The 13,168-nt window shown below is 40.4% G+C and overlaps 1 protein-coding gene across 1 annotated transcript in view; it reads left to right on the top strand.

Annotated features, from left to right (window-relative positions):
- Positions 1-13,168, top strand: part of cir1 (corepressor interacting with RBPJ, CIR1) — a 65,232-nt gene that overhangs the window by 20,270 nt on the left and 31,794 nt on the right. Inside the window, exons 6-8 of the mRNA XM_060827315.1 lie at positions 136-184; positions 2,902-3,019; positions 12,318-12,424. Of these exons, the coding sequence (XP_060683298.1) occupies positions 136-184; positions 2,902-3,019; positions 12,318-12,424 (274 nt within the window). The remainder of the gene's footprint in view (positions 1-135; positions 185-2,901; positions 3,020-12,317; positions 12,425-13,168) is intronic.

Below are 13,168 nucleotides of genomic sequence, written 5' to 3'. Positions count from 1 at the left end.
CACCCACCCTTTGCCATATGTGATTTCATCTCAGGAGCTGTTTTAAAATGATGTAGAAGATAATAATAATTGAGTACTACGAAACCATACATGAATATGTTAAATGGTACAATTTTTTTTCCCTATTGATACCAGATATGCAAAGGATGATATGAACATTAGAGATCAACCTTTTGGAATTCAGGTGTGTACGACTTGTTCTTGGCCATAAAAACAGTTTCCTACAGTTTCAATGATGCATGCAATCTGATCATGTAATCCTGCTTACTAGGACTTTGGTACGTCTTCTTTTTTGCATAGAGGATTTCCCCAGCACCATGTCCGCTCCATTTCTTGCCCTTATGCTGTCACCTCTTTCCATTCCTACCAGATCCACAACTGTGTCTCTTGTCTTCTGCCTCACCAGTACCTGTACTTAATGTTCACCTCCAGGAACATACCATCAAATACATCTTCCACTTGTCTACTGAAGGAATTTTGAAGCAACCATCCTCTCCCCATTACCCCGATCCACTGTTAAAATATCCACACTGGTCTAACATCTCTTCAGTGCCCAAAGCGTCAAACACTCCTTTGTAGGTGAAGCAATGATTTAAGTCTAATTCTTTCAATTTACTATGCTGTGTTCACAGCTCACAACGTAGCCTGTTCTATGTTACAGAGAACAAGCCCGGGCTGATAGATCACTTTGCCAAATATTTCTGTTCAGAATATAAGCAAACCTCAATCTTCTGGTGACCTGTCATTTTAACTTTCCACTTGTTCCCATTTTGATATCTGCATTCTCAGCCTCCTGTAGTGTTCTACTGAAGCTCCATATAGGCTTGAGGAGCAGTGTCTTGTCATTTGACTGCCCACTTTGCAGCCTTCTAGACTCAGCATTAAGTTTAACCATTTCAGGCCATGATTTCTGCCTCCATTTTGTTTCATTTGCTCCACATGTTTTGGTTTTACTCTTGTTTACGGGAGAAGTTATAAATATAGTAAGTTTTTAAACTGTTGAAAAGTAGGTTGGTTTCGGATGGCAACTATGCATTCATACCTAGAGGTATGAATTGTGTCTAGAGGTGACGATCATACCACCTCTAGACGCAATTTTTATTTTTATTTTTCCATTTCTTTTTGAACCAACCAATTCCTTTTGTAATTTGATTTCTGTGTTCCTTATGTCACAGACCTTTATTATTCCTATTCTATTTGCCCTACTTTTGACTTGTTTAAAACTATTTGCTTCTAACTTAGCCAAGTTCCAGTGAAAATTCATTAACCTGAAGCAGGACTGTTTGTCTCTCCAAATTCTTCCAGACCTGCTGAGTATTTCTAGCACTTCTGTTTTTATTTCAGGTGTCTGGCATCTGCAGTATTTTGCTCTTATTAAATTTGCCATCCCTCTTTGAGAGACTGTAGAACAATTGTTATGAGGGCTGCAAAAATTTGCATTTATTCACTAAATATGTTTTTCTGAGGTTAGATGACTTAGATATCAGTATTTGAATCAGAATGTGTTATTAACAGTCCAGGTAGTGCATGATGAGATAGACAAGCAGGAGGCTGGCAGAACACAGTAAGCCAGACACCATCTGGAGGTGAAGTCAAGGTTTTGGGTGTAACTCTTCTTCAAGACATGGATGCTAGAGATTGGAATAAAAACAGAAAGTGCTGGAGAAATTCAACTGGTCTGTCAGCATCTGTGGAGAGAGAAACAACGTTAACATTAAAGCTGATATTGGACACGAAACGTTAATCTGGTTTTCTCTCCCCACAGATGCTGCCAGACTTACTGATTTTTCTCTAGCACTTTCTGTTTTATGCTGCCAAGCAACAATATATCTGAACTAAAGATGATCTATTTAATAATATCGTTTGACCCTTGAATGCAACTGCCAAATGACCAAAGTTACTTTGCTAAACAAATTTGCGCTTTATGACACAGCAAACTGGTACATCAACAGGTTGCACAGCAGACAATCTATGTCACAAGATTGGTGTAAAGGGAGCTGCAGATAAAGGGGGCGTGGGGGAGGGCTCTGGGTGGGGAGAGAGGCAGGGTGGTGAGGTAGGCACAGATGCGCACAGGTAGAGTGTACGATCGATGGGAGGAATAAATCTGTGTTCTTCCAGCCTTCTGCTGTCTACCTTGGATTCCAGTATCTGCAGTTTTTGTTTTATCTCTAACTAAGTGCATGATGAGAGCAATTGAGAATGAAATTTCTGATTCTAAGCAAATGTCTGCCTCACTTCCACCAAATAAATGCAAAAATATCTCCTTTTAAAGGAAAGAAAATGATTGTAATGTAAATAAAGTTCAGTATTCTTTAAAAATAATTTTATATCAGAACTTAACAGTTGCACAACACAGTTCAACAATTTTAATTGCATTTTTACAAATATAAAGTACCAAGCCGCTTTTAATCTTGTGGCATTGTCAGCTGTGCAACCTGTTGATGTACCAGTTTGCTGTGTCGTAAAGTGCAAGTTTGTTTAGCAAAGTAACTTTGGTCATTTGGCAGTTGCATTCAAGGTCCAAATGATGTTATTAAATAGATCATCTTTAATTCAGATATATTGTTGCTTTGCAGCATAGAACAGAAAGTGCTAGAGAAAATCAGTAAGTCTGGCAGCATCTGTGGGGAGAGAAAACCAAATTAACGTTTCATGTCCAATATCAGTTTTGATGTTAACTTTGTTTCTCTCTCCACATTGCTGCCAGACCAGTTGAATTTCTCTAGCACTTTCTGTTTTTATTCCAATCTCTAGCATCCACAGTGTTTGTTTTACCAAATAGTTGTTTCATTTGGAAAAAGCACATTCAAATTGGGAAACTTTGTCTCGAGACATGAAAATAAATACTTTGGCCAACTCCCTTCCCTTTTTAAATAATAATATGTTTCTGCTATCTAGGTGCGGAATGTTAGATGTATTAAATGTCATAAGTGGGGCCATGTGAATACAGACCGTGAATGTCCACTATTTGGTCTTTCTGGAATTAATGCAAGCTCAGTTTCCACAGATGGTGCAGGTACGTGAGATGCATCAAAGCTCATTTCATCCTGGTATCGCATTTTGCTTTATTTATCTTAGTCCCCAAAGAGATAACAGTTGGTAGTAGGATCGCATAGATATGATCCAATCATCCAAGTACATAAGTACAGGCAGTCCCCGATTTGCAAATGGATTTCCCTTCTCTAGTATTTTCATAAGTTGATTTTTATGCAAGTCAAAAGCCAATACACTACAGTCTAAAGTAGCCATTTATATATATGAGCTAATATTAACATGTTGTATCTTTAAAATTAATGGTAATGCACTGCTGTGTTGGAATTCTATTGTAAGTATGAGCGTTTATGAATCGGACATTTGTAAATTCGGGACAGCCTATAATCTGAACAGTGGTACGTATGTTCCCATCGCTTGTGTGGCTTGGATATTACTTGCCACTTGTCAGCCCAAGCCTGAATATTGCCAGGTCTTGCTGCATTTGAACATGGACTGCTTCATTATCTGAGTATTCACAACTGGTGCTGAATGTTGTGCAATCATCAGCAAACATTCACAGTTCTCACATTATAATAAGGGAAGGTCATTAGAAAGCAGCTGAAGATGATTGGGCACAGGACATTACTAAGAGGCTCTTGGGTTGCAGTGGTGGTGTCCCTATCAAAGGCCTGGATTCAAGTCCAAACAATTTCAGAGGTGTGTATTGGTTTGATTAGAAAATATCTCTCCTAAGGAGAAAAGGGGCTCTTGCGGTGCATTTGTAGTGTCTGTACATCTGAGCCAAAAGGCATGGATTCAGATCTATGTCGCTTAAGGTGTATAATAACATCTCTACACAGGTTGATTTGGGAAGAGCTAAGGGATTCATGCAGTGCATTAGTAGTATGAAAGGAAAAGGAAGTATATTATAAGGTTTAAGAAACAAATTAAATAAGATGCTTGAGTATAAAAAAAGCAGAGGTTAACTCTAACTCAAGCAAGACATTAGGAGAGCTAGAAGAGGCCATAAAATGCCATGACATGTAGGATTAAGGATAATCCCAAGGAAAAGGAGGGAATTTATGTGCACAGCCAGATACAATAGGTGAGATACACTTTAATGAATTATTTGCATCGGTATTCACGAGGTCAAAAGCATGGGTGATGGTAAGATTAGCGATGGATAAATTACATGCTAGGATATATCAATATTATGAGGGTGGTGGTATTGGGTGCCTTGAAAAACATCATTGTAGATAAGTCTGTAGGGTACTGAAGCAGGCAAAGGAGGAGATTAATGGGGACTTGACAGAGATCTTTGTATCCTCTTCAGCCGCAGGCAAGGTCTCAGACACTAAAGAATAGCCAGTATTGTTCCGTTGTTTAAGAAGGGCATCAAGGCTCATCCAGGAAATTATAGACCGGTGACTATTACATCAGTGATAGGGAAATTATTGGAGAAAATTCTTAGGGACAGGATTTACTTGCGTTTGGAGAAGAATGGACTTATTACAGATATCAGCATGACTTTATACGGGGAGGTGTCTCAAATTTGGTTAAATTTTTTTGAGGAAGTGATGACTGTTTAGGGATAGGGCAGTGGATGTTGTCTACCTGAACTGTACTAAAGCATTTGACAAGGTCCCTCATAGTCGACTGGTCCAGAAGATTAAGTCACATGGAATCGAGAATAAGCTGATAAGTTGGATATAAAATTAGCTTGGTCATAAAGACTGAGGGTTGTTGTGGAGGGGTATTTTACTGGCTGGACATCTGAAATCAGTGGTGTTCTGCAAGGTGCAGCGATGTGGCCTCCTATACATTGGGGAGACAGGCTGTCTACTTGTGGAACGTTTCAGAGAACACCTCTGGGACACCCACACCAACCACCCAACCGCCCCGTGGCTGAACACTTTAACTCACCCTCCCACTCCGCCAAGGACATGCAGGTCCTTGGCCGCCTCCATCGCCAGACCATGGCAACACGACGCCTGGAGGAAGAGTGCCTCATCTTCCGCCTAGGAACTCTCCAACCACACGGGATGAATGCAGATTTCTCCAGCTTTCTCTCTTTCCACCACCCCCCCCCCCCACCTTATCTAGGTCCCAACCCTCAGACTCAGCACCGCCTTCTTGACCTGCAATCTTCTTCCTGACCTCTCCACCCCCACCCCCTCTCCGGCCTATCACCCTCACCTTAACCTCCTTCCAACTCTTGTATTCCCAGCGCCCCTCCCCCAAGTCCCTCCTCCCTACCTTTTATCTTAGCCTGCTTGGCACACCCTCCTTATTCCTGAAGAGGGGCTTATGACCGAAACGTCGATTCTCCTGTTGCTTTGATGCTACCTGACCTGCTGCGCTTTTCCAGCAACACATTTTTAAGCTCTGATCTCCAGCATCTGCAGTCCTCACTTTCTCCTAGGTGTTCTGCAAGGGTCAGTACTGGAACCTCTGTTTATAATATATATAATTTACTTGGATAAAAATGTAGGTGCTCTGATTATTAAGTTTGCTGACAACATGAAAGATGATGGAGTGAGGAAGGTTATCAAAAAAACAGCAGGATACAGATTAGTTGGAAATTTGGATGGAAAAATGGCACATGGAGATTAATCTGGAAAAGTGTAAGAGGAAATGGCAGGATCCTTGGAAGCACTGGCATACAGATGGATCTTGGGTCCAAATCAATAGGTCCATAAAAGTGACAACATCAGTGCATAAGGTGATAAAGAAGGTATATGGCACTCTTGCCTTGATTGGTCATCGCGTTGAGTATAAAAGTTGACAAGTCCTATTGTATAAGACTTTAGTTGGGTTTCATCTGGAGTATTGTGTGCAGTTCTGGTTGCCACACTATAGGAGGGATGTGATGGCCTTGGAGAGGGTGCAGTAGAGGTTTACCAGGATGTTGCTTGAATTGAAGTGTCCAGTCAGTTCTGCTATAATAGCGTAGTTCTGTGCAATCCCGTGAAATAAGAAAATTGCATAATAGCGGCGCCGTTCAAACTATTTGGGCCAGAATCGCATTATAACCAATATATGCTTTAAAACTTTGTGCTTTAGAAACAGTGTCACCAATTTGTTACTCGTTATATACTGAATCTGTGTTGATGAAATGTGCATTATAGCAGAACGACCTGTATTAGCAATGTGGAGAGGTTGGACAAACTTGGATTTTTTTTTCTAGAGTATCGGAGGCTGAGCGGTGACCTGATAGAAGTATATAAAATTAGGAGAGACATGGATAGTTGAAGTCTTTTTCCCCAGGGTGGAAATGTTGAATACGAAGGGGCAAAGAGTCATACAGCATGAAAGCAGACTCTTCTGTCCATCTCATCCGTGCCAACCAGACATCCCAATGTGATCTAGTCCCATTTGCCAGCATCTGGCCCATATCCCTCTCAACCCTTTCTATTCATATACCCATCCAGATGTTTTTTAAACATTGTAATTGTCCCAGCCTCCACTACTTCCTCTGGCAGGTCATTCCATACATGCATCAGGTCATTTTTAAGTCTTTCTCCCTCACCTTCAATCCATGTTCTCTAGCTTTGGACCTCCCCACCCCCCACTCCTACCTCCCCAGCTATGAAAAAGACCGTAGTCATCCTATCTCTTTTATAAACCTCTATAAGGTAACCCCTCTGTCTCCAACGCTGCAGGGAAAAAGCACCAGCCTCTTTAGTCTCTCCTTATAGTGCCCAATTCTCCAGCCCAGACAACATCCATGTAAATCTTCTCTGCACCCTCTCAAGTTTAACAACATTGTTCCTTTAGAGGTGAGGGGGTGGGGAGTTTATAGGAAACTTGTGAGGAATGTTTTTTTCACAGAGGCTGGAATCTGCTTCTAGTGGAGATGGTAGAAGCTGATATGTTAGCAAAGCGATGTTTAGACGGACACGCGAACAGGCAGAGAATAGCAAAATATAGACCATGTGCAGGCACATGGGATTAGGTTGGAATGGCATCATGATTGGCATGATGTTCCTGCGTTATACGATGTGCAAATATATGTATATTTACTGTGCTATAGGGGAAGCAATGGCCTAGTGGTATCCGTGCTGACTATTATTCCAGAAACTCTGCTAATATTCTGGGGACCTGTGTTTGAATCTTGCCACAGCAGATGGTGGAATTTGAATTCAAGGTAAAATATCTAGAAGCAGAAATCTACTGATGACCAGGCTATCATGTTGATTGTCATGAAAACCCATCTAGCTCCCTAATGTCTTTCAGAGGAGGAAGTCTGCCATTCTCATTTGGACTACATGTGACTCCAAACTCTCAGCAATGTAGTTACCTCTGTGAAATTAATGGACAATGAATGCTGGCCTAACCAGTGATACCCCACAGCCTGTGTCAGGAATGAAGGGCTTGTGCCCGAAACGTCAAATTTCCTGTTCCTCGGATGCTGCCTGACCTGCTGCGCTTTAACCAGCAACACATTTTCAGCTCTGATCTCCAGCATCTGCAGACCTCACTTTTTACTCGTATGTCATAACAGGTTGATTAAATTACCTGCCCTTAGGAACTAGGGTCGAGCAGTACAGCTGTAATATCTCTACCTGTGAACCAAAAAGGATGGATTCAAGTTCTCCCTGCTCCTCAGGTGTTTAATAACGTGAATGAACGTGTTATTAAAAATATCTATCCTGATGCCCTGAAACTGAGATGAACCTCTAAATAGTTACCACCATTTTCCATTGTGCTAGGTCTGACTGCAATTGCAGGGAGGTTTCCCCTGATTCCCATTCACTTCAGTTTTGCTAATTCTCCTTGATGATACTCTGCCACATTCTGCAATAAATCCTGCAGACAGTAATGCTTAGTAAAGACATTAATGTTGATCCAAATAAATCTGTTAGACGAAAACCTGATATTGATTTTTAACCTTGTTCACCCCAGACCAACACTCATGCACCTCCACGTCATGCAGATCACTGAAAGTAATATGTCTGCTATGCTAGTTAATACTACGAATACAGTCCTTGCAACACCACACTCAAGCCCACAGCTGTATAATTCTGTGTAATGTTTGTTTGGCTCTGCCAGGATATGGACCTTCCAATTGCATTGTCTATTTAACAGATTGATTGATTGCTAGTCGATTTCTAATTGTTCGAAGCTTTCGTAAGTTTGAAGCTCTCCATAGTTGTCTGAGTTGCAAATGTCCATAGGGTGGAGTGGGCAGCTCCTGAAGTATTGTGCATTCCTTGATGCCATACTTCCATGTGCCTTTGCCTGTTATTGACCAATATACCAGTGGCTACAACATGATGATGGAAGGCTGTTGAATTTTATTGGAGGAAACTGTGGATGATCTTGGAGGGCAAACGTCAGCAGCGCTGAGCCTAGAAGGACCAGCTTCAAACTTCATTAACTCCACATCAGTAGCAACCATCTGGGCTGGCTGAATTGCAACAGCAAGGTGGAGTGCCAACATTGGGATCTCTAATTCTGTCATTTTGAGAGAGGACAGCTTGCTTGTGCACTATTGAACCATTGTTCCTCTGAGGCAATGCCTCAGCAATCCTACTAGTATGTTTGAGGACAGATTGTTAGGCTTCTTTACATCCTGCTGGCTTGATTTTAAGCTGGCTTATGTAACTATAATGGCAGCAGTCTTGGCTTTATATGGCATAAAGCTGACCTTGCATGACAGCAGTCTGTTTCCACTGTCAGATTCAGACAGAAGCTGCCCATACTGCATTGAAACCTGAGACATCAGACTCGGACATTACACCATGATTGTGTCCACAGTGTGCAAATGCTGCCAACTTCTTGCTGCAAGGAATGTGTTCAAAGCTGTGCAGAACTCTCTGCAGTGTTAGTGTTGAACTCTTAACTGTCAAGAAGCATGAAGTGCAGACTTAATGGCAGTCTTCCTAAGGCACCAAGCATTTTGTACAAATTTCAGTCTTTGGTTGCCAGCAATATTGAAGCTCTCATTTGATTCCTCTGCAGCTAAACTCATCTGTGACCTTTTCCTCCAATAAGCAGACACGTGTGATTTTCTTGACCCCTCTCCTGTGTGCAGCATACTCCTTCTTAGTGTCTGAGTATAAGGAAGTACTGTCATCATCAATGGTTTTGGCACATTGTCCACATGTTTAGCAATGGAAACAATAGGGATCAGCACCATCTCCTCTGCAGGGAGGAGTAGAACAAGTAGCAATGTCTCCCCCTTTTACTTTATTCCCACTACCTTAGTTGTGTACCACCTCGTCCCACACAAGAGCGTGAAGTAAGTTTGGGTGATGCAGTGTGTTTGAATAAAAATGTCATGGTCGAATAACTGCCAGTATATGTGCCTCTTGAGATATGATGCTTGTAGCAATGTTCAGTGTGTGAGGTTAAGGTGGACCATATGGTGTAAGGTACAATCCTGATAAATTATTGCTAACTCAGTAGCGGTGATTTGAATTGAGAAAGAACAAATGCTTGTGATGCAGCTGGGAGGATTTGATGTTTAAAGGTGCATTCACTGGCCTTGACCATTCATTTTGGGTCATTGAACTAACAGCATGACATTCGAGTCTTTGGGGCTTTGCTGCTGGCCTTGACCTCCACAGCTATCTGCTTCCACTCCCTTCTGACTCTGTTTCGAACCGTATGAAATCAGGGTACCTCACCTCCTTTCCCCCTCCTCAACTAAAATTCCTAGTGCAGTATCCAAAAACCTTTAGTGTTTGTTCTTGTTCTTATGCTATTCTTCACTTCTTTCTTTCCAGCTGCAATTCACTATCTGCATACCTCCCTCACCTGCTCCAGTACCTCCCTTTCAAGATGTGCTAGTGATTTTCACTACGTTGCTGTGCGACCAATGCATAGCACAGTTAGTGCTAGCTAATAAACAAACAGCATGCAGATGATCCTTGCTCACTTTTTTGGGTCATCCAATTTAACCTCCATGGGGATTTGATCTACTTTTTCTTCGTTGCGAGTTATTTTCCACTGTTTTGCTTGGTCAAATTGTGCCTTCAATAAACAGCTTATTTCTCCACTCCCACACAGTTAACTGCAGAATCCATAAAAGATCTATCCTTTGTACCTGCTTTCTTCCTTATTTACCTGCTGAGTAAATTGGGGCTATGTTCTTTGGATGGAAGAATGGTGGTCTCTTTGAAACATTCAAGGTTACGAAGGGACTTGATACTGCCATAACCTGCTGAGTATTCCCACTATTTCTATTTTACAGCATCCACATTATTCAGCTTTTAGACATTGAAGGAGATTGTGGCTGTGCCATAATCGACTATATAGTGAGGCTTGCTACTACGCAGATATGGGACTATAAAAAATTGAGGCTGCGTTATAACTGAACCACAGATAAAGGATCCCATGCAGGAGCTAATGAAAGCTAAAAGGAGTAAACTGACTGGAGAACCTGCTTAGGCCAATGCTAGGAGGAATTGGGGATTGGTGAGAGAGTGTTTGATTAGGGAAGTCAATAGCCTTGCCGTTCCTGTAATGTAAGCAAATATATATAGATGCTCATTATATCAAATTGCCGCTGGCTGAGAGTGTCATGTTTTGGTCTCATGGGCAATGAGGAGTGGATAGGTTTGTGAAGTTGAAATTGAAAATCAGCCATTGTCATGTTTGGGAGAGACTTCTCCAGCTCCTATTTCATGTTTTTACATACTTGGATCCTTCAGTGCCATTAGCCACAAAAAACAGGCCTGATTTTCATATATAAACGGACAAGACACAGTTCTACTTCTTCCTTCTGTACCGGTTTCATATTTATTGCTGTGGAACTGACACCAAGTCCTGGATGATTTACAACTTGTCCAAATGAAGACCAGGAAAACAAAAATGTTCATTTCCAGCCCCTGCCTTAACCTGTTCCCTTGCCACTGGTCCCTCCCTAGTTATTACCCTTGCTAATATATACTAACTATCAATATTCTGGAGGTTGCTATTGACCAGAAATGGAATTTGACGAACCATGTACATACTGTGGCCATCAGAGCAGTTAAGAGAATTTTTGAAGTGAGCAATGCACCTTTTGGCTCCTCATACTTGTCGATTGTGTAAAAGGCACAAGTTGAGAATATGATGAAATACTTTCCACTGCTTGGATGATTGCAGTTCTAACAATATTTGAGGTGGTAGGTACCAATCAGAACGAAGGAGCCCACTTGATTGGCATAATTTACATCACCAACACACAAATAAAGCATTATGTACTATATACAAGAATGCACTGTAGCAACTCACCAAAGCTTCTTTGACAACACTGTCATAATGCAACTTCTCTTACCTAGAAGGACAAGGGGAGTGGATGCATTGGAACATAACCACAACCTGTAAATTCCTCTCCAAGCCATGCACTATCTTGACTTGGAACTTGATCACTGTTTGATTACTGTGGTGAACTCAACATCAAGGAACTCCCTTCCAAAAGCACAGTGATTCTGCTTGCAACAGATAGATTGCACCAGTTCAAGAGTGCAGTTTGCAACACCTTTTCGAGAGGAAGGGCAACAATTCCTGACCTAACTAGCAATATTCACATCCTATAAAAGAATATCTTTTTTAAAAGTTGATCAGATTGAACTAGACCATGCACAACTTGAAACTTTTTTTCCAGTGCAGATCTTCAAAATCCTTCTCGCCACACAAACTGCCCAGTTATTTCCACATAAGTTTGGAAATTCAGATCATAACTTGAGGGTGAGGTTTTTCTTAATGTATCCATACCCCATCCCCTGCCCTGCTATTAACATCCAAGCCTTAAACTACCTCAATGTTTCTGGAATTCTTAATCCTTTTCATCTTTCTAATTGTCTTTCCTGTTTATTAGATAGAGGTTCAAGTTTATAATCAAACTTGAGTCCCCCTTCCTGAATTCTCCCTCTGAGGTTTGATAACCATTGATCACATTTTCATTTTTTAAGCATCTTGGGATATATTTTACATCAAAATCATTATATAAATGCAAGTTGTTCAGAAATAGGCGCTGCACCTGCATAATCAGCTTGCTTGTTTTGTTCATTCAATAATTTTGCAAGATTACAATAAACAGTTTAAGATATGTTTTGTGTCTATTATGACTAGCTTCAGTTTAATGTCGCCCATTCCCTAGTACAATGCTTCTGAAAGTTTTGCAAAACGTGTTCCTGCTGTGTTGCAGATAAATGCATCTAGTTGATATTCTTCACTCTGTAGCAGCTGTTTTATAGAATAATATCTAATCATTTGCACAGCAGAAGATCATTTGAATTGATTTATCTAAGCTATTTTAAACAAAGAAGCAAGTAGGTTCCCATTGTGAAATAAAACCTGAATGTAAGCAAATGTTAATAAGCATTGATATGTATGCCCTTTTAAAACAGGTCCATCAATGCATCCCTCAGAGCTGATGGCAGAGATGCGAAATAGTGGATTTGCACTGAAACAAAATGTACTGGGAAGGAATACAACTCCAAATGACCCATCACAGGTATTCTATATTTATGAAGTGAATATGAAATGATTTGGCAGAAAACCATTTTCAGGTGAATAATGAGATTAAGCAGTCCTGATCTTAAACTTTTAAACACAATTTTACTGAGGTAACAGTGGGTTTAATGGAAACCATGCTAAGTGAAATTAGTTATAATTCAGTGTTTAGACTTTTTGTGATGCAACCTTTTCTTTGCTTAGATTTTAATACTCCAAGTTTATGTGCATCTTTCTGCTTCATTTTATAAACTAAATTATAAAATTATGAAATTGTCTGTGTTTTAGCTAATTTTCATGTTCGATTGTATAAGGACAAAAAGATGTGATTTACTAAAGCGTCTAGTTGTGGGATATGTATTTTATAGTATTGGTCATGAATAATCGCTTATCTGCAATTTGAGTTGTTATATTGTGAATTTCTTTTTTCTATTTTTAATTCATCTGTGGACAGTTCTTTGTGCTGTCTTATTTAGACTACCTGTGTGGGCTTTTCTTTTCCCAGTACATCTTCCTTCATATAATTGTGATTAAATGGTATAATTAATTTGTCACTTCCTTTTCATCTCTTTTCCCCAATACTGCCAATAGCTTTAAATTATGAAGAAATAAAGTGAAGTTTTTTTTTAATCAATTCTCCTCATCTTGGTAGTTAAAGGATACTGTTGTGAGATTCCAAAGTTTGATACTGAATGTTCAGAGTCTCCATTCTGAAGTTTGACCATTCAGCTGATTTTGGTTCATT

The sequence above is a fragment of the Hemiscyllium ocellatum genome, chromosome 7 (assembly GCF_020745735.1).
Source record: "Hemiscyllium ocellatum isolate sHemOce1 chromosome 7, sHemOce1.pat.X.cur, whole genome shotgun sequence".
Classification (NCBI taxonomy): domain Eukaryota; kingdom Metazoa; phylum Chordata; class Chondrichthyes; order Orectolobiformes; family Hemiscylliidae; genus Hemiscyllium; species Hemiscyllium ocellatum.
Note: the sequence above shows the minus strand (reverse complement) of the source record. Positions and strands in the feature narration are given on the sequence as shown.